Genomic DNA, 18,077 nt, shown 5'->3' on the forward strand with positions numbered 1-18,077 from the left:
TGGGAGATCAAACCGCCGTGGGGGGAGCAGACACCCGAGAAGAGGCAGGAGGCCGTCTCTGGTGGTCTCCAGCCCAGGGGCCGTAGTGGCTCAGTACAGAGGGCACTGGGTATAGAAAACCCCAAACACTCCCTTGCTCTCGCCCCAACCCAGAGACAAACGCCCTCCCCCGTGGCCTTGGCTGCACCCGCATGTGCGCAGGGCTTGGCTCACAGGGTGAGTCACCTTCAGCCACACCTGGGCACTGGGGGACCAACCTGCCCTGCTTCCATCATGGCTGGGACAGGGAGGTCTCAAGCATCCCCAGCATCAATGCAGGCTGAGCACATCTCAGTAGAACCCTCATCGCCCCCAAGTCTGGGGCTGGGCCCGGGCCGCGGCTGGATGGATCAGGGGGGTCTCCCGGCGTTAGGAATGGTGCACAGCGGGCTGCATACAACAGTCAGTATATTTCACATGTACAAAAAGTCACACCTAGCTACAGAGCGATAATGGCACGGCGACGCTGTAAACAATGGGGCAGGCAGCAGCCCCGCTGCAGCCACCGCCTGGGCCTTGGTCCCTTTCGTTCCAATAGTGTTGGTGCAGCCCCGGGCGACGGAGCAGGAGCTCAACGCCCAGGGCTGCGAGTGAGACAGGAAGTGTGTGGGGTAAAGTGCTGGTCTGCTCTGAAAAATAACCGGGCCCAGGGTGGGAAAGGTGGGTGTGGTGGGGGGCTGATTCCCAGCGCAGCTCCCTTACGGGGTTCGGGACAGCCTCTCAAGCTGCTGGCCACAGAAGAGGACTAGCACGTGGATTAGGAGCTCTTCCAGGCAGGGCTGAGGCCTTGTGCCACGGCTGTGACAGTGGGGTGAGCGTCTTTGGTTTAGTGGTTGCCACAACACGTGTGCTCCAAGGCCCACGAGCACTGCTGCCAGGGTGTTTACATGCCCCCTCCCCCCCAGCTGGAGCTGAAACTGGTTTGCCACTGCAGGGACATGTTCCCATCTCAAAATCACAGACTTCTTTCACACCCTGAATGCTCAACAGATTTTGTTTGGTTCGGGTGGCTGGATCAGGGCCCACTGGGGCCTTTCATTACTGTGTCCAACCAACGTGCAGCAAGCCCTGTGCCCTGTACTGGCTGTGGGCCGGGGGGGGTGTCAGTTCCTCCAAGAGACGCTCCTGGGGGGTGGGGGGTGCCCAGGCCCAGGTCAGAGCAGAGAGGCACCAGGCATGGCAGAGCCCAGCGAGTTGGCGCGGAGCAGAACACAGGAGAAGGATGATTACAGCCGTTGCTTTGACAAGGAGACAGGTGCGAAGGCCACGTGAGGGCACCTCACAGAGAGCCCACTGCACTTAGTATTTGGTCTGGCTTTTTCCCTACAGAAGCGAATAACACTGTTTGTTGAGAATGGGGGCAGGTTACAACCAGGCCCCAGCCCACCTTTAAGGCCTGGCTTTGAGGTGCTACAGACTGGCGCGGCAAGGAGGAGGCATCACGGCTCGATACCGGGGGGGCAGGGTTGGGAGAACACCCCTGGTGCGGTGGCGGCTCAGGCCTTAGCTTGGATGGCGTTACTCCAGCTTCAGGGGTGAAGATAATTCAGGTCCAGCTGGTACCCAACTCCCTGCAAGATCCTGGCCTCCACCCCCGCTGGGCCACATCTGCCCCATGGAGCGGCTGGGCAGGAGGCACCGGTCAGCGGCCGGGCGTGGCAGGAGGCTGCCCTGGGAGCACACAGCAGGCTGGGCTGGCCCAGAGAGGGAGGAAGGCTTTGGGGTTTAGGAAAGGCCCCAGGCACAGCATTACCGGATCCAGCACATGGCCAGTGGCAGCCGTACCCAGCCCTGGCACCCCCCACGTGTTGCACAGGGCCAGCGATGGGAAATCAGCCCATGGGAGGTGCAAGGGGCCGCGAGCCTGGTGCTGGTGTAGCTCCAGCTGAGGCTGGGGGGTCAGGCCTTGCCGTTCCAGGGGGCGTTGTGCCTGAGGAAGGCCGGGGCACTTGCCCGGCCGGGAGCTGTTTGGCTTTGATGCTGGAACGTCACGGCTGCCGCGCAGGCTGGGCCGGCTCCCCCAGCAGGGGCCAGGGGCTGCCCCGCGGGGCCAGTTGCCGCCGATGCTGCCGTGGGCTGGAGTGTTTCCGAGTGGCTGGGAACGAGGCAGAGCAGGGCAGGGCAGGGAGCGGGCTGGCTGCAGCTGCTGCTAGGAGCTGATAAAGGTTGGAACAGCCCAGCCCCCCCGGGCTGCGCTGGCTTGAGACCCACTGGGGCTCCTGCTGCCCACAGCGCCAGCAGGATGTGTGCGCGCGTGGGGGGGGGAAATTGGTCTAACCCTGCCCCCCAAGACTCAGAACACAGGGCCGGGGCGGGGCCCCCAGACCCAGGGTCACGGCCGCTTGAGCCCGAGCACCAGGGGTTTCTGCATCTGCCAGTGTCCTGCTGCCACCGGGGGGTTCCCGCGCCTGCCAACCCCGGCAGTGCCGAAGTGGAGTGCCGGCCGGTCCCGTCCGCGAGCCTGGCTCCTTCCTTGCCCCGGGGGTGCAGGACTCGCTAATACTGTCGCTCTACGGCACTTCCCAAGGCACAGAGCCAGCCTCGCCCGAGGTCCCTTTGGTCCTTCAGTGCGGCGTCGGGGCAGGGGGCGGAAGGGGCAGGACAGAGGCCCCTGGGGAGAGGCCCAGCCACGGATGGGTCCAGGCTCCGGCTGGCGGCGTTGGCCCGTCGGAGCGGCCGGGAGTGAAGGTCTGTGCAGGGGAGAGAGAGGGGGTTAGGGAGGGGGGAGCAGGGGCCACGGGCAGGCCAGAGCGCCCGTGCACAGGCAGCTACTGAGAGGCGCCCAGCTCTGGGGGGTGACGGCAACCACCCGCCCCTTCCAGCCTGCAGCAGCGTCTCCTTAGTGCATGTTTGCGCCAGGCTGGTGAGACCAGTGACCCCACCCGAGCCCCAGCCCCGCCCAGCAGAGGTGCCACACCTGCTTTGCATGCCTGGGAAAATCAGCCCCGCAGAGCCCCCAGCTCATGCAGCACCCTCTGTGCTCTGGCCACAGACAGCACCCTGGGGTGGGGCACCGAGCCAGGCCGCAGGGACCTTCCCCCAGCAGCGCTGGCCACGCGGGGCTGATTTAGGCAGACGCGGCAGAGCGGGTTAGAGCCCGGGGGGGGGTGGGGGGTCCCTTACCCTCTGCCCTGGCCAGGCAGCTAAAGGCGGATTGTTCTTGCTGCTATGGGGGGGGAGGGCACAGAAACAAGGGGGGGGGGGGTCAGAGCCAAGCCGCTGGCAGGTTGGACTCACCCCTCCGGCATGGGCAGGACCATGCCCCATTCCAGAGCTGGGAAGCCCTGAAGGGCAGGGGCGGGAGTGGCCGTTTCCTCTCCTTGCTGAGGGGGTCGACCTCCTTGCTCGGGGCTGTTAAGGGCTGTGATCCCATTTCACCCCCGCCCCAGAGCACGACCCCACCCCCATCCCCAGAACAGGGGAGGGGCACGACCGCTCTCTGAGGCACAGGGGGGCAGCGGCAGGTGGGAGCACCCACTGTGCTGGATTCTGCAGCCCACCCCCAGCCCCCCACATCCAGCGTTGGTATCAGCACCTTCCTCCTGACGCACAGCCGGTCCCCACAGCTCCACCAACCCCACTCCATGCGCTGGGGCAACGAGCCGGCCCGTCACTGCACATCCCCCCCATGCAGACAGATTTAGTAAACTACTCTACTGCGTTAGCATGGGGGCGCATGCTCCGGGACAGGGTCCATGCAGTGCCAGGCCGGGTGCCCATCAGCAGGGGGCGTGGGGGTTGGGGGGGGATGCAGACAGGGGGCTCCGTGTGGGGGCGGGGTGGGAGGGGATCCAGCAGGGGGCATGGCGATTGGGGGAGATTCAGACAGGGGGCTCCGTCCGGGGGCAGGGTGGGGGGTCCATGCAGTGCCAGGCCGGGTGCCCGTCAGCACAGGGGTGTGGCAGTGGGAAGGGGCTGGTGCATGCAGGACGGGACGCTCCGTCCGGGGCCATGCACGGGGAGCAGGGCTCAGGGGGGCGATACCTTGGCAGGGCATTACAGAGCCCGGGGCTAACAGTTAGACTCATCGTGGTGGGCCGGGTCGCAGAAGAACCTAGAGGCCCGTTTGGCGGATCGGGCCGTGAAGGGGACGCTCTTCAGCACTGCAGACGTTTGACAGAGACACGCGTCAAAGCCCGCACGGCCGCACCCATCCCATCCCCACGACCCCAGGGAGCAGCCAGCGGGGGCTGAGGCCCAGCAAGCCCCTGGCAGAGCCACGGGCGTCCCCGGCTGGCGGCTGGCAGCACCTCGGGGCCGGCGCTGCAGGGCAGGGGCAGAACCGGGAACAGGACCCAGGCGTCCTGAGTCCTGGCCCGGCCCCCCATCCACTAGGCCGAGCTGCCTCTGGGCCTCCCCCTGCACCCGTGGGGGGAGCATCTACCTGTGATGATGTCCTCGATGGCCCCATCCTTGCCCTCGTAGACGGGCCGGTGCTCCTTGGCCTGGCGCCGGCGCAGCTCCGCGATCAGCTCCTGCTGCTGCCACTTGTTCCTCTGCAACGGGCACTGGGTGGGTGAAGGGCTGGGGGGAGGGAGACCCACCCCTCCCCCAGGGCCTGAACCCGCCTGGGGCCTGATCCCGCCTGGCCTGTACCCCCCCCCCCGGGGCCTGATCCCACCTGGCCTGTACCCCCCGCCCCGAGACGGATCCCGCCCGGCCTGTACCCCCCGCCTCCCCCGGGGCCTGATCCCACCTGGCCTGTACCCCCCACCCCCCCCGGGGCCTGATCCCACCTGGCCTGTACCCCCCGCCCCGAGACAGATCCCGCCCGGCCTGTACCCCCCGCCTCCCCCGGGGCCTGATCCCACCTGGCCTGTACCCCCCAACCCCCGGGGCAGATCCCACCCGGCCTGTACTCCCCACCCCAGCCTGATCCCGCCCAGCCTGTTCCCCCCACCCCTCGGGGCTGATCCTGCCTGGCCTGTACCCCACTCCGATCCCACCCGGCTTGTACCTGCCCCCTAGGGCAGATCCCGCCTGTAATCCCCCCACTGCTCCAGGCAGATCCATCCTGCTCCCCCATAACCTCCTCCCGCCCAACCCCCCACCCTTCCAGGTACGCAGGATGGGAGCAGCGCTGACAAGGACAGAGCAGCGTCACCCATGGGTTCCCCCCCCATTCCCCCTGCAGCCATGACACGCTTTCCTGGGACCGGCCTTCTGCTTCGTCCCTGTGCTGCTGGGCTGGGCCGACGGGTGAAGTGCCATAGGGGTGGGGTGGGGGGAGAAGCTCCGGGCTGCCCACCCCGCGTACCAGCACCTCCCCTCCCTACCTTCTCCAACTTCTTGGCCTCCTGAGCCAACATCTTCTCCCGCAGCACCTCCTCCTGCTTCTTTCGCTGCTCGTTCTCCTGCTCTGCGTCCTGCCGGCACAACGGGGGTTAACGTGGGGCAGAGAGCCAGACCACGGTCCTGCTGGCCAGGTCAGTCAGGGCCCGGGGGCTCGCAGCGTTGGGGGGCGGAGGCAGATGGGGTAGCAGGGAAGGCAGGGCAGGGCGGCCGGACTGGGTCCAGGAGCCGCAAGGCGGCTAGGGAGGTACCAAGATCCAGCCGCCCGAGCGCTCACAGGAGTGCCGGGACCGTGTCCCTAGCGGACGGGGCAGCCGCTTCCCGTGTGGGACAATGGCAGGAAGGAGCCTGAACCCAGCCCCAGGGCGCAGAGCGGGGGGTGCCGGCTCTGCAGGGGGCTCCACTCACCTTGTAGGAGCGGATGAAGCGGACGAAGACGGGGAAGAACACGGAGGGGGGCATCGTCTTGGGGCTCTCGCCGAAGTAGCGCACGACCGTGTTGTAGGCGTCCTGCCAAACAGGATCTTAGCAAACTCCATGCACCCCCCAGCCTCCAAGGCGCATCGCTACGCCAGCCAGATGGCCAGAATTTCAAATGCGGTGGCGTGCAAAATACCATCCGGCCCCACGTTGGACATGCACACAGTTCTGGTGCACAGCGCGTGTGCATGCACAGCTCCCGCCCGGCTGCACAATGGATGTGTGCACATTTCTGGTGCACAGCACGTGTGCACAGTGCACACCCAGCTGCACGCTGGCACACAGGTCTGCACCAAGAGCATTTCTTAGCCCCTGGTTTTTCGTCACCACGAGTCCCACAACTCAGCCGACAGGCCTGGGGCACAAGAAGCTGCTCACCCCGGGCCCTGCTTCTCCCTCAGCTCGCGGGGTGCTTGTGGGGGCCAGAGGCAGAGGGAGAACCCCATGCCTGGGCTGCTGCTGCTCACTCCATAGGCTGCCCCGTTACAATCCCAGCCCCTGCAAGGGAAAGGAGACCCACCCCTGCCCCCCGAGACAGACCCTGCTGCATTGGGCCAGCCGCCGGAGAGCCCCCGGTGCCCCCCAGCCTGCCCCTCCCCCTCACCTCCGCCGTCTTGGCGTCCTTCTGCAGCTTCTCCAGCCGGCCCTCGTTGGCTCCCAGGAAGCTGCGCAGGACGCTGTTGTCGTGAATGCTGCACTCACGCCGGATCAGGTCCATGCCACGCCCCAGCTCCTTCACGTCCAGCAGCACGTTCTCCAGGGACACTGCGGGGGAGAGACGGGGAGTCACAGGGAACCCCGGACGGGCCAGACATCCCCCTCTGCTCGGGGACATGCTGGTGACCTGGGCCAGGGCGGATCCGCAGCAGGGTGGGGGGTAGCCCCCCAGACGGACAAAGGTCCCGGCTCTGACGGGGCCTCAGACAGGGACGGGAAGGGCTCGGCAACTGGGGGAAGGGAGAGATTTAACCCTCGGGAAAGCCACACGTCCCCCTCGATCAGCCCACGGCAGCTTCAGCCGTTGGAGCGTTCCTGGGCCTGGTGGGGCGGCCAGGGCTGGGCCAGGCCAGGCTGGCGGGAAGCGGAGCGAGCTGGAGAGCCGTGTGGGGCTGGCTCCAGGGACCAGGGATGGGGGGGGTGGGCAGGGGCAGCTGCTCTACCTGCCGCTGCCTTCTCCACGAAGTGCAGCTCCTGCCAGAAGGTGGCCAGGTCCGGGTACTTCTCCCGCACGGTCAGCGCGATGAAGTGCAGCAGCGTCAGCTTCCGGTCTGTCGACTTGGTGTCCAGCAGCTTCGGGGAGGGGAGCAGAGCGGGGGGAGGGTCAGGGCTGCGGCGGGGGGGTGCACCAGGCCTTGCTGGCTTGCACCTGCGCATGTACACGTGCAAATATACGCACGTGGAAGTAGCTGCACAAACGTGCACCTTGTGTACCAAGCGTGCGCACACTAGGGTGCGTGCGCAGATCAGCGTGCACCAGCGTCCGTGCGTGGGCACGGCCAGCAGCCTCGACACGCAAGTGGCCCGAAGGCTCCTTACCAGGTCCAAGCTCTGCAGTTTGAAGCCGTAGACGCAGCCGCGTTTGCTGCTGTTCATGTAGTTGCCCAGGGCCAGGATAATCTGCAGAGGGACCCGCAAGGCAGGGTCAGAGACACGAAACCAGCCGCCAGCCAGAGCCTGCAGGCAGCCCACGCACCCCTGTGTCCCCCCAGCAGAGCCCGCGTCCCTTCCCACCTCCCAGCCCAGAGCGGCCTCCGGCCTCAAGCGTCACAGCTAGGACAGGGAAGCCAGGACTCGGGTTCTCTTCCCAGCAGCCAAGTGAGTCGCCCACTGTGCCTCGCTTTCCCCGTCTGTAAAATGGGGCTAGCCCCCGGCTCCCTTCCCTGCTGCAGTCACCCAGCCGGGCTCCCACCGAGTCTCAGGCCCCAAACGCAGCTCACTGCCCAGGTCCTAGCCCCAGCACCTGCTTGGGGCTCCCTCCAGCCGCCCCCCAGACAAGGAGCAGCTGGCATGTCGGACAGCGCCTGGCTGCAGAGAGAAACCTAAATCCCTAGGGCCCTCCCGGCAGCCACACCTCGGCCTCCTGTTCTACCCGCTGAGCGGTCCCGGGCCAGCGCCAGGAACACCCCAGTGCCCCGGGCTCCCCCTCCTGTCGCAGCCACGCGCCCGCTCACCTCCAGCACGTGCTTTAGCTTCTGAGACGCCTTGACGGAGGCCGAGGCAGCGATGACGGCGTTGAGTTGCTGGAGGGGCAGAAGAGGGACCAAATCACTGAGCGTCACGTCCCTCTTCCCCCACCCGAGGTGTGTGCGTCCCCCTCCCCGGCCCGGGGTGAGACAGGACTAGGGAAACGTGCAGGGTGTGCGTGTGTGTGTGCGTGCGCACCACCCACCAGGGGTGAGATCTGTGTGGAGGGGGCTGGGAGGCTGAAAGGCCCTTGGGTGGTGCCCAGCCCCACCCCCACCCCCGGTCTTTGGGGCGGGAGCACATGCCCTTAGGTGCACCCCAGGGGCTGGAGCTAGCGGAAGTTTAACTGGCCCCCAGGACCTGGTGCCATCAATGGCCCGACGCAGCATCGCTCCACTGAAGACAAAGGGGCTTAACCGACGAGCCCAGGCCCCTGGCCCTCCCCGCCCCTCGCCTTGGCGGGTCGAAGCCTCGGTCCCACAGCCAGGGCCCCGGGCATGGTACTCGGGCCGCTCTAGGGCCAGGGGCCGGTTCCAGCGTGGGGGTGTGTGGGGCTCGGTCTGCTCTGGGTCAGAGCTCGGGGCAAGCCCAGGGCCAGGCTCCAGCGTGGGAGGCGCGTGGGGCTCGGGCCGCTCTGGGGCAGAGATCGGGGCAAGCCCAGGGCCAGGGGCCGGGCTCCAGCGTGGGGGTCGCGTGGGGCTCGGGGCGCTCTAGGGCCAGGGACCAGCTCCAGCGTGGGGGCGTGTGGGGCTCGGGCCGCTCTGGGTCAGAGCTCGGGGCAAGCCCAGGGCCAGGCTCCAGCGTGGGAGGCGCGTGGGGCTCGGGCCGCTCTGGGGCAGAGCTCGGGGCAAGCCCAGGGCCAGGGGCCGGGCTCCAGCGTGGGGGCGCGTGGGGCTCGGGCCGCTCTGGGGCAGAGCTCGGGGCAAGCCCAGGGCCAGGGGCCGGGCTCCAGCGTGGGGGCGCGTGGGGCTCGGGCCGCTCTGGGGCAGAGCTCGGGGCAAGCCCAGGGCCAGGGGCCGGGCTCCAGCGGGGGGGGCGGGGCCCGTACCGGCGTCAGCATCTGCAGGTTCTCGTGGAAGTTGCCCAGGAAGGCCATGATGCCCATGCGCTGCGCCAGGCGCTCCACCTTGCTGAAGTGCAGCATGAACCGGTCCTCGTCCGCCAGCTCCTCCAGCGGCTTGCGCTCCTTCTCATACTGCCGCAGCAGCTTCACCTCCGCCTCCGTGGGCAGGAACCGCATCAGGCACTCCACGAAGTCCACCGGCAGCGTCTGCAGGTCAAACCTGCCGGCCAGGCGGGACCCGTCAGCACGCGGGGAGCAGGGCCGCCCCACACCACCACCCCAGGGCCAGGCGCAGCTCCGGGGCAGTCAGGGGAGATGCCCTCCCATTTACCCTCCCAGTACCCGCTGCAAAGCCGCGTGTTCTCCCCTGAGGCTGGAGGCACTGCCTGGGCCCCTCCCTCCCCCGGCCTCAGAGGCTCCTGCAAACCACTGGAGCTGGGGGAGGGAATTCCAGCCCCCCCGCATTCCCAGGGGCCGAGCCTGCGGCTGGGGGTGCAAAGCAGGGGCTCCCCCCGCCCCACCCCGCCCGGGGACACCTACATGTGAATGGCTCTGCAGATCTCCTCGGCGCTGCGGCCCGCCTTGCGCAGCGTGATGGCCAGGTTCTTGGCCCGGTTGGCCTCCAGCAGTGTCACCTTGCTGGCCGCCTTGTGTGAGGCCTTGCTCTTGGCGCAGACCAGCTCCATGGCTGGGCCCTGAGCTTTCGTTTTGAAGAGCTCCTCGAACTTCTCCAGGTCCAGGTCCTGGCGGGGAGAGGAAAGAGCGTCACCCCGCAGGCCCTGCCCCACGGCTCCCAGCCAGGCTGGGCACCCGAACCGGGACACCACTGCCACACCGGCCACGCGAGCTGCCAGCTAGGCCTGGGGGGGCCCCGCCCCGGGAGCTCCCTGGGGATCCCCGCAGAATGGGGGTCAGCACCCCACTAGGGACTGCTCACTGCCCTCCCCAGGGGCCCTAGGACGGGACCCCCACTAGGGACTGCTTGAGCCAGCCCCAGTGCACCGCTGCCCCCAGGCCGGCAGGAGCACCCGTGCCCCGGCTCCGTGAGCTCTACTCCCTCTCCCACCGGGACGAGGCCCCCGGCCCTGCACCCACCTCCAGGATCCTCTCGTCATCCAGCTCACTGAAGACGGTGCCGCTGATCTGGTTGGGTTTCAGGGCCGTCCAGTTAAAGATGGGCAGGCGGAACTTGGTCTTGATGGGTTTCTTTATCCGGATGGCTGGGGACAAGGAGGCAGGGAGGTGTGAAACTGCCTCGCTCGCAGCGACCCCACAGGTAGCCCACGGCCTGGGCAGAGAGGGCGGGAGAGAGAGGCATGGCCTCGGTCGACACCCCCAGCCCACCGGTGCAGCCGGCCACAGCCCCAGGCTGTAAGGACCTGCCCACAATAGCACCTACCTGTTTTATATCCCGGCCCCTTTCCCAGCATGCACTGCAGCCAGCCTACAATGTCCCTGCACTACAAATCCCAGAATGCCGGGGTCCTTTAATCACACCCCCCCCACCCCCACCGGGTCAGCACACCACACGCTGGGCCAGGCCACGTATCTAAAACCCCAGCTCTCCCCAGAGAGACCTGGGCACCCCCCAGCTGAACGGAGCAGCGCAGCGAGACCCAGGGACAGATGCAGGGGGTGCCTAAAGATCAGGCAGCAGCAGGGGCAGCCCCTGGGGCCCTCCAGGTCTCTCTATCCTGGGGGCAGGCACCCCAAAAGCTCTGACTGGTTTTGAGGCTGCTTGGCTGCAAACCCAGCGGCTGGGCTGAGCTGTGGGAATTTGGAGGGAAATTTTCCCGCAACCACAGCTCTGGCCTTGAACACAAAGGGCAATTCCCAGGAGACACCCCTCCCCACCCCCCCGAGACCTCCCTCCTCCTCCCCGCCTTCCCCACAGGACACCCCGCCCCACACTACAGAAGATCCTCCCCACCTGCCCCACCAGAGACCTCCCCCACCTATCCCACAGGAGACCCCCTCCCCACCTGCCCCATGGGACCCCCCCCACACCCTATGGAAGATTCTCCCCGCCTGCCCCATGGGAGATCTCCCCCACTTGCCCCATGGGACACACACACCCCACTGGCCCCGGGACCAGCACTCCTGGCCCTAACAGGGACCCTTCCTACCTGACAACCCCACGGTGAGGATGACGGAGGGCGAGGTCCCAGGCAGCGGAGGGGCAGGGGGGCACTTGTCTGTGGGGAGAGAGGGACAGGGTGAGGGGCTGGCTCCTCCGGGGGCACCGGGCAGCAATCCCAGGCCACGGGCCGAGCTTACCTGGCAGTGGTGGGGCTGGCGGGGGCACAGGGGGTGGGGGAGGTGGGGGCGGGGGGGCAGCCTCCACAGGAGGCAAGGCCGGGAGGCAGATGTCGTAGTCGGGGACGTCTCCTTCACCCTCCAGGGGCGGCAGCGGGTCGCTCCCCGGCTCCCCGGGCTGGCAGGAGTCACAGTGCCGCCGGAAAGCCGCCTCCTTCTCCTTGATGATCCTGCGCAGCGTGTGCACCTGGTGAGTCGTGCTCTCGAAGGTCTCCTGTCCCGGCAGACGGGGGCGGTTAGGGCTGTGTCCCCCCCACAAGCCAGATCCCAGCCCCCACGTCCGGAGGGGGCCTGAGCCGCTATTGCACCCAGCGGACAGAGCCCCGGCTCCCAGAGCTCGGCACGTGACCGGGAACGCGGCCCGAGGCGACGGATGTTCCCACAGAGCATGCCCAGTAGCAAGGCAGGCTCCCCCTAGCCCCCAGGCAGGGAGACCCGCTGCCCCCCAGCCCGCTGGGCATCTCCGCAGGTGGACAGGGGCATGCTGGGAACGGGGCCGGGCTGGGAGCACCCTGGGCTCCTGGCAGACGAGAGGCTCGGGGCCCTATTGCTCAGTCGTTCCCCCAGCCCAATCCCTGCCCCACACCTTGACCAGCTCCAGCTCCTTCTCCCGCTGCAGGAGCTGCTTCTCCAGCTCCGCCACGCGCATCACGTTCTCGTTCTCCAGATCCAGCAGCTTCTCCGCCAACTGCAGACAGAGCACGAGGCAGCTGTTACCGGGGGCCCAGGGCACCGCCAGGAGCCGCCGTACACCCTGTCTGCCGGCTGCTGGTTCGGACACGGCCCCCCACCCCCAGCACAAACAGAAAGGGAAGCCCCCTGGGAAGAACTCCTGGGAATCTGCCCCCCACCCCCGTGACTCCTGGGGGAAGTCTGACGTTCCCAGACACCCAGGGAAGAACCTGTGCAGAATCCCCTCGAGGGTGAGGGCCGAGAGCACCCCACACCCCGGCCCTGACCCCCAGCGCCGGTTGCAGCCAGACCCATCCGCCCAGGCAATCTGCAGGCGTGAACGCTGCTCCGGTGGCTCGTGGGAATTGGAGTCACACACCCCCGGTGGGAGACAGCGCGCAGGCCTGGCGGGGACCTAGCCCGTGGTACAGACGGGCCGAGGTGCCTACGTGGGAGACGTGCTCCTCCAGCTCCTCCACTTTCTCCAACGCCACATTCTTAGTCTCCGCGTCCTCCAGCAGCCCCCCAACGTCGAAGACATTGTCCAGGTAGGCCTGGATCTGCACCTGCAGCTTCTCGCTCTCCGTGTGCCGTGACTTCTGTGGGGGGGAACACACCCGGCGTCAGGGCAGCCGAACACCCTCCGCCCACCCGCCTCCCTTCCCCGGGGGGCACCAGCCCCTCGGCAGGCTGCCTGCCAGCTTAGAGCACCCACTTCTCCCCTGCCGCTGCTTTCCTCTCGCGCCACCCCTGTGCTGTCGCCCACCCCCATGTCACAGAGAGGGAAACTGAGGCCCGGTGAGGCTGGAGGGGGAGGGCGACTGCCCTGCGTGAGCCTGGGGGAGTCACTTCCCCTCTCTCTGGGCCTAAGGACCCTACTGGGGGCAAGGGCAGGCCTGGGAGGCAGATCCCCCCCACCTCTGCCTATTGTGCCTCGCTCTGAAGCAGCTGGTGCTGGGCCCCGGGGGGGCTGATGCAGCTTGGCCACGTCTCCGTCTCCTCCATGCTACTGGGGGGCCTCAGGCTACCGCGATGGGGTCTTGGGGCTCCCCGGCTCTACCTGCAGGAACTCCTCCAGGCCTAGCTTGGTGAATTCGTACTGCAGATGCACCCGGAAATTCATGTCCTCCACTGAGTGCACCACAATGTTGATGAACTGCATGCAGGCCACCTGCAAGGGAGGGGGGGAGTTACCATAGGGAATGGGGGGGAGTAGGATACCCACACCAGCCAGCTGGCCTTGGGGGGGCGGCGGGGTCACTGGGATCCAGGCACCAGCCAGCCAGCCCTCGGGGGGGAGGGGAGGGGGTCTCTGGGTTTGGGATCTATACATCAGCCGGCCTTTGGGGGACAGGGGGTCACGGGGCTGGGATCCATGCACCAGCCAGTCGGCCTTTGGTGGGTGGGGTCACGGGGCTGGGATCCATGCACCAGCCAGTCGGCCTTTGGTGGGTGGGGTCACGGGGCTGGGATCCATGCACCAGCCAGTCGGCCTTTGGTGGGTGGGGTCACGGGGCTGGGATCCATGCACCAGCCAGCCGGCCTTCAGGGTGGGGATTGTCACTGGGTCTGGGATCCAGGCACCAGCCAGCCGGCCCTCGGGTGGAGGGGGGCGGTCTCTGGGTTTGGGATCTATACATCAGCCGGTCTTTGGGGGACAGGGGGTCACTGGGTCTGGGATCCATGCACCTGCCAGCCGGCGTTTGGGGTGGGAGGGCGGGGGGGTGGGGTCACGGGGCTGGGATCCATGCACCAGCCAGCCGGCCTTCGGGGGACAGGGGGTCACGGGGGCGGGATCCAGGCCTGCCTGCATGGGCAGCTGTTCTCCAGTAACTCGGCTGCCAGGCACTTGCTAGAGCCCCCTGGGAGGGCAGCGCTGGCCCCGCTCTCCCCAGGTCGGGGCTACCCCCGACTGCTCACCATGAAATCGATGTTGCTGTCCTCGTTCCGGAAATAGTCCATGAGCTTCTCAAAGCGGTGCGTCTCTTTGCAGACCTGCAAGGCGCCCGCAGATGGGTTACCGCCTGGCCCACCCTGACAGCCCCACCGTCCGCGCACAGCTCTCCCTAGGCCCTTGTGCCCATCCCCCCGGCATCGGGGCACGGTCTGCTCTTCGGTCGGATTAACCCTGGGATCCCAGGGCAGCTGCTCTGTGCTGGAATGGGCTGGACGGAGCACCCAGATACTGTCTGCAGCCCCTGGCCCCATTGCAGCCGCCTGGGCACCCCTAGAGATGGGGCTGCCCATCCCCAACAGCCAGGCTCAGAGCTGCCCCAGTCTCTGCCCCCACAATGCCCGTCCCAGCTCCTGGGGCGTGGGCGGGGAACGGCGCCCCCTTGTGGCAGGGCCGGGCTCACCTCTTTGAAGTTGTCGAAGGCAGCGAGAATGATTTCGTGGCCTCCCCTCACCAGGCAGACAGCCGCCAGCAGCTCCAACACCAGGGCCTTGGTCCTAGGGGACGACCAAGGGGTTCAGTGACTCACCCACCACCCACACGCCCTGCCCTGCCGGGGCAGGACCCAGCCAGGATCGTGCCGGCCTGACAGCGGCAGAGTCTGCGCCGGGGACTCCCAGGCTGGGGTGACAGTCCCAGAGAGCCCAGGCCGGTGCCAGGTTCCCGCCACCCTGGCCTGGCAGGGATCGGGGAGTCCAGTGTCTGCCAGCTGCTGCGGGCACCGTCCCACGGGGCCTGGACTGAGACCCATTTCACACTGCGACCACCCAGCTGGGCGGGAAGGGAGCCGGCCGCCTGGAGGCGAAAGGTTGTGTAGCCCAGCACCTTTCTGCTACGGTCTGTAATCCCCACGCTATCCCCCGGCCCGGCCCTGCTCAGCTCCCCACCGAGACAGGCCCAGGAAGGGGTCTCGTCCCCCGTGGAGAACCAGGGAGGGGACGCAGGGTGGGAGTCAGCCCAGCTGGGAATGGGACCCCGATCTGCCCGGGGAGGGGAGCGGCACCAGTGCCTTACCTGGGGTTCTTGTTATTCAGGCTGAGTGCGATCTCGTTAACGGCGTGGGGATGGGACATCACCAGGTTGAAGCCGTACTGAGGAGGGAGGGAAAGGCAGAGAGCGGGGCGTTAGCAACAGCAGGATGGCCAGGAACGGGGGTCCGGGGTACACAGCCCCCACACACAACACAGCCCCTTTGCTTCCCAGCAGCTCAGGACAGGGCTGCAGGAGGACGTGCTGGGTTTCATCTGGAGCAGCCCGTGGGCTCTAACCAGCCATCCATGCCCTCCCCGCTTGCTCAGAGATGTCGATTTTTTTCTCTCCTATAAAATTCCCCAAGTTCACATTTTTTGCACCAGGGGAAACTCAAACCCAGGTGCTACCTGCTGCCCGGTCCCAAATTACATAACGGCTGCTACAGCCAGGTCTCGCAGGAGATGTTGCCGGAGTCTGGGAGGGCGAGGCACCCTCCTGCTTCAGGGCAGCAGCAGCGATTGGGGGTCAGGAGGGGAGGTGACCCCATTGCCCCCCCTGCAAGGATTCCTGCCCCTTCCCCAGGGGCTCGACACAGCCCGACGGCAGGGGCAGTAGCACCATGTCCCCCCATCGCCCCCGAGTCAGTGGTAGGTGCTGGGCGCCGGGTACCTGGTAGTTCATGATGGCCCGCAGGCACATGATGCAGACGTGGACGTCGTCCTTCTGGCTCACCAGCCGCGAGTTCTTCAGCGCCTTCCTGCTGGGCAAGGTGCTGCAGCTGCCAAAGACATGGCAGCCTGCGGTCAGCGAGCCCCGGAAGGGGCTGCCTGGCGACCTCCGAGCCGGGCACCCAGAGCACACTAGCTCCCGAGACTCTGGCTCCGGCAGCGTCCGGGGGCTGAAACCCGACCGAGCATCTCTGAGCCACTGCCCCGCCCCCCCCAGCGCCTCTGCCAGTCCCTGGAGCTGCACTGGCCCCGCCACGCCCTGCGCCTCGTGCCAGCCTCGGCCCTCATGCATAGGGCGAGCCAGCGCTTTGCACGCTCCCCAGAGCACACGGCGAGGGGTCTGCACAGGCCCGGCCCTGGAGGGCGCAGGAGGCGTAACGGGCCCCGTCCCCGTCCCCAGCTGCGGGCACCGAGCCATGGAGCATGCACAGCCCGGCCCCTTGCGCCAGCCGGGGGCACAGACACTGCACGGGCACGTGGCACACTCCTGCTGCGCTGGGATCCGAATGCTGCAGCCCCACCCCCGGCCTGGCGGGGCCCACGTGGCCAGAGCTCCACGGGCCACGCCAGGCAGGGAGGAGTCTGTGTCCTTCAGCTCCCAGCCACACCCACCCCGCCTTGCTGCCCGGCTCAGACGCAGTCACAGAGGAGCTGAGCCGACCAGCGCGGGGGGACGTGCGCCTCACCTGTCCTGCCCCAGACCCAGGGAGCTCACCGTCTCGATTGGGGGGAGGGGAAGGGACCGGCCCAAGTCACGCAGCAGGTCGGTATCCTGAGTCCCAGCGCAACGTCCTGTCCACTGGGCCACACCCCACCTGTGTCCCCACCGCTGACAGCCCCCTGCCCCGGCTCTGCTCCGAGCAGTAATGGGCCATCTCCAGGCAGCGCTGATGGGGGCAGCAGGCCCGAGGGAAGTGCCCGGAGCCCCGTCAGAGGGGACGATGCAGGGCACCGCACGGAGCAGGCAGGGCAAGGCACGCAGACGGGGAGGGACAGGGCAGCAGGGAGGGCAGTTGCTGGTCACAAGGGTAGTGCGGGGTCTGTGGAGGGGCAGGACACACAGGGGGCCACAGGGCAGAGAATGGGGGGGTGAGCACAGAGGTCTGCTGGTGCTGGAGGGGCGGGGAGCGAGGGAGAGACGCGCTGGGCAGGGGGATCCCGCAAGGAATATGGATGCGGGCGTAGAGGGAGAGGGAGGCAGAGTCGGGGCACCGATAGGTGGAAAAACCAAAGGGGGAGAAGAGAAAGAGACGCGCATGCACACACATGTACAAACACCCAGATGCACACGTCGACACACGTGACTGAACACCAAGATGTACACGTTCACTCCACACACACTCACACACGTCTACACCCGTCCACGTGATGTCCATCCCCACTCACACACACACATCCACTCCAAGCACACTCATACACGTCTACACCCATCCATGTGATGTCCACCCCCACTCACACGCACACACGTCCACTCCACGCACACTCACACACGTCTACACCCATCTACACGATGTCCACCCCATGCATGCACACATACATTCACTCACACATGTCCACTCCATGCACACTCACACACGTTTACGCCCATCCACGTGATGTCCACCCCCACTCACACATGTCCACTCACAGGCCCAGCCCCATCCACGCCCCTGCGGCTGAGCAGAGCAGAAAGGCGCAGAGCGTGGTGGCGGCCCTGGGGGGGCTTGTGCCCAGCAGGCCGTGCGGGTACTTACCCAGCGAGAAGTGGGGCAGGCACAGCCAGAGGACAGAGAGAGAGAGACGGGCAGGCAGAGCGAGAGGGAGACGGGCCCTGAAAGCAGAGAGAGGAGGGCGCATTACTGACCCCCCGGCGGAGGCGGGACACAGGGCTGGCAGCAGAGAAGGGGACAATCCGGCCCTGGGGAAGCGAGAAGGGGGCACATGTCCCGGGGGGGGGGGGAGCGCAGAGGATGTGTAGCGTAGAGCAGAGCAGGCAGATGCAGAGTGGGGGGGAGCATGGACCATGGGGGGGGGGGGCACGTACAATAGGGCAGAGCAGAGGGGGGTGTACCAGGCAGGCGGGTACGTACCATGGGGGGGGTATCATAGTGCAGAGTTGGGGGAGGGGTCACATACCGCAGGGCACAGAGGGGGTGTGTAGGTACCATAGGGCAGGGGAGGGGGTACATACCATAGGGCGGGGGCGGGGTGTATACGTACCGTAGGGCGGGGGCGGGGTACGTACCGTAGGGCAGGGGCGGGGTACGTACCGTAGGGCACAGAGGGTATGTGTGTATGTACCATAGGGCGGGGGGCGGGGCGTATACGTACCGTAGGGCGGGGGCAGGGTACGTACCATAGGGCACAGAGGGTATGTGTGTATGTACCATAGGGCGGG

The 18,077-nt window shown here is 67.1% G+C and overlaps 1 protein-coding gene across 4 annotated transcripts in view; it reads right to left on the bottom strand.

The window, feature by feature from the left end:
* Window positions 1-427: 427 nt before the first annotated feature.
* FMNL3 (formin like 3) overlaps window positions 428-18,077 on the bottom strand; it is a 46,354-nt gene continuing 28,704 nt past the window's right edge. For 2 of the 4 annotated variants that reach the window (XM_054012882.1, XM_054012880.1), the window contains 20 exons: window positions 15,642-15,750; window positions 15,015-15,091; window positions 14,404-14,497; window positions 13,967-14,041; window positions 13,107-13,217; window positions 12,496-12,645; window positions 11,961-12,062; window positions 11,336-11,588; window positions 11,185-11,253; window positions 10,154-10,278; window positions 9,599-9,801; window positions 9,044-9,278; window positions 7,983-8,051; window positions 7,348-7,428; window positions 6,972-7,101; window positions 6,416-6,576; window positions 5,740-5,841; window positions 5,316-5,405; window positions 4,424-4,535; window positions 428-2,729 (listed from right to left, as the gene is read on the bottom strand). In XM_054012882.1, coding sequence (XP_053868857.1) covers window positions 2,536-2,729; window positions 4,424-4,535; window positions 5,316-5,405; window positions 5,740-5,841; window positions 6,416-6,576; window positions 6,972-7,101; window positions 7,348-7,428; window positions 7,983-8,051; window positions 9,044-9,278; window positions 9,599-9,801; window positions 10,154-10,278; window positions 11,185-11,253; window positions 11,336-11,588; window positions 11,961-12,062; window positions 12,496-12,645; window positions 13,107-13,217; window positions 13,967-14,041; window positions 14,404-14,497; window positions 15,015-15,091; window positions 15,642-15,750 — 2,542 coding nt within the window. In that variant the 3' untranslated portion in view covers window positions 428-2,535. Of the gene's footprint in view, window positions 2,730-4,023; window positions 4,143-4,423; window positions 4,536-5,315; window positions 5,406-5,739; window positions 5,842-6,415; window positions 6,577-6,971; window positions 7,102-7,347; window positions 7,429-7,982; window positions 8,052-9,043; window positions 9,279-9,598; window positions 9,802-10,153; window positions 10,279-11,184; window positions 11,254-11,335; window positions 11,589-11,960; window positions 12,063-12,495; window positions 12,646-13,106; window positions 13,218-13,966; window positions 14,042-14,403; window positions 14,498-15,014; window positions 15,092-15,641; window positions 15,751-17,899; window positions 17,904-18,077 lie in introns of those variants that run through there. The other 2 variants (XM_054012883.1, XM_054012881.1) reach the window with 2 other exon arrangements.

Source organism: Malaclemys terrapin, chromosome 23 (genome assembly GCF_027887155.1).
Source record: "Malaclemys terrapin pileata isolate rMalTer1 chromosome 23, rMalTer1.hap1, whole genome shotgun sequence".
In the NCBI taxonomy this organism is placed as follows: domain Eukaryota; kingdom Metazoa; phylum Chordata; order Testudines; family Emydidae; genus Malaclemys; species Malaclemys terrapin.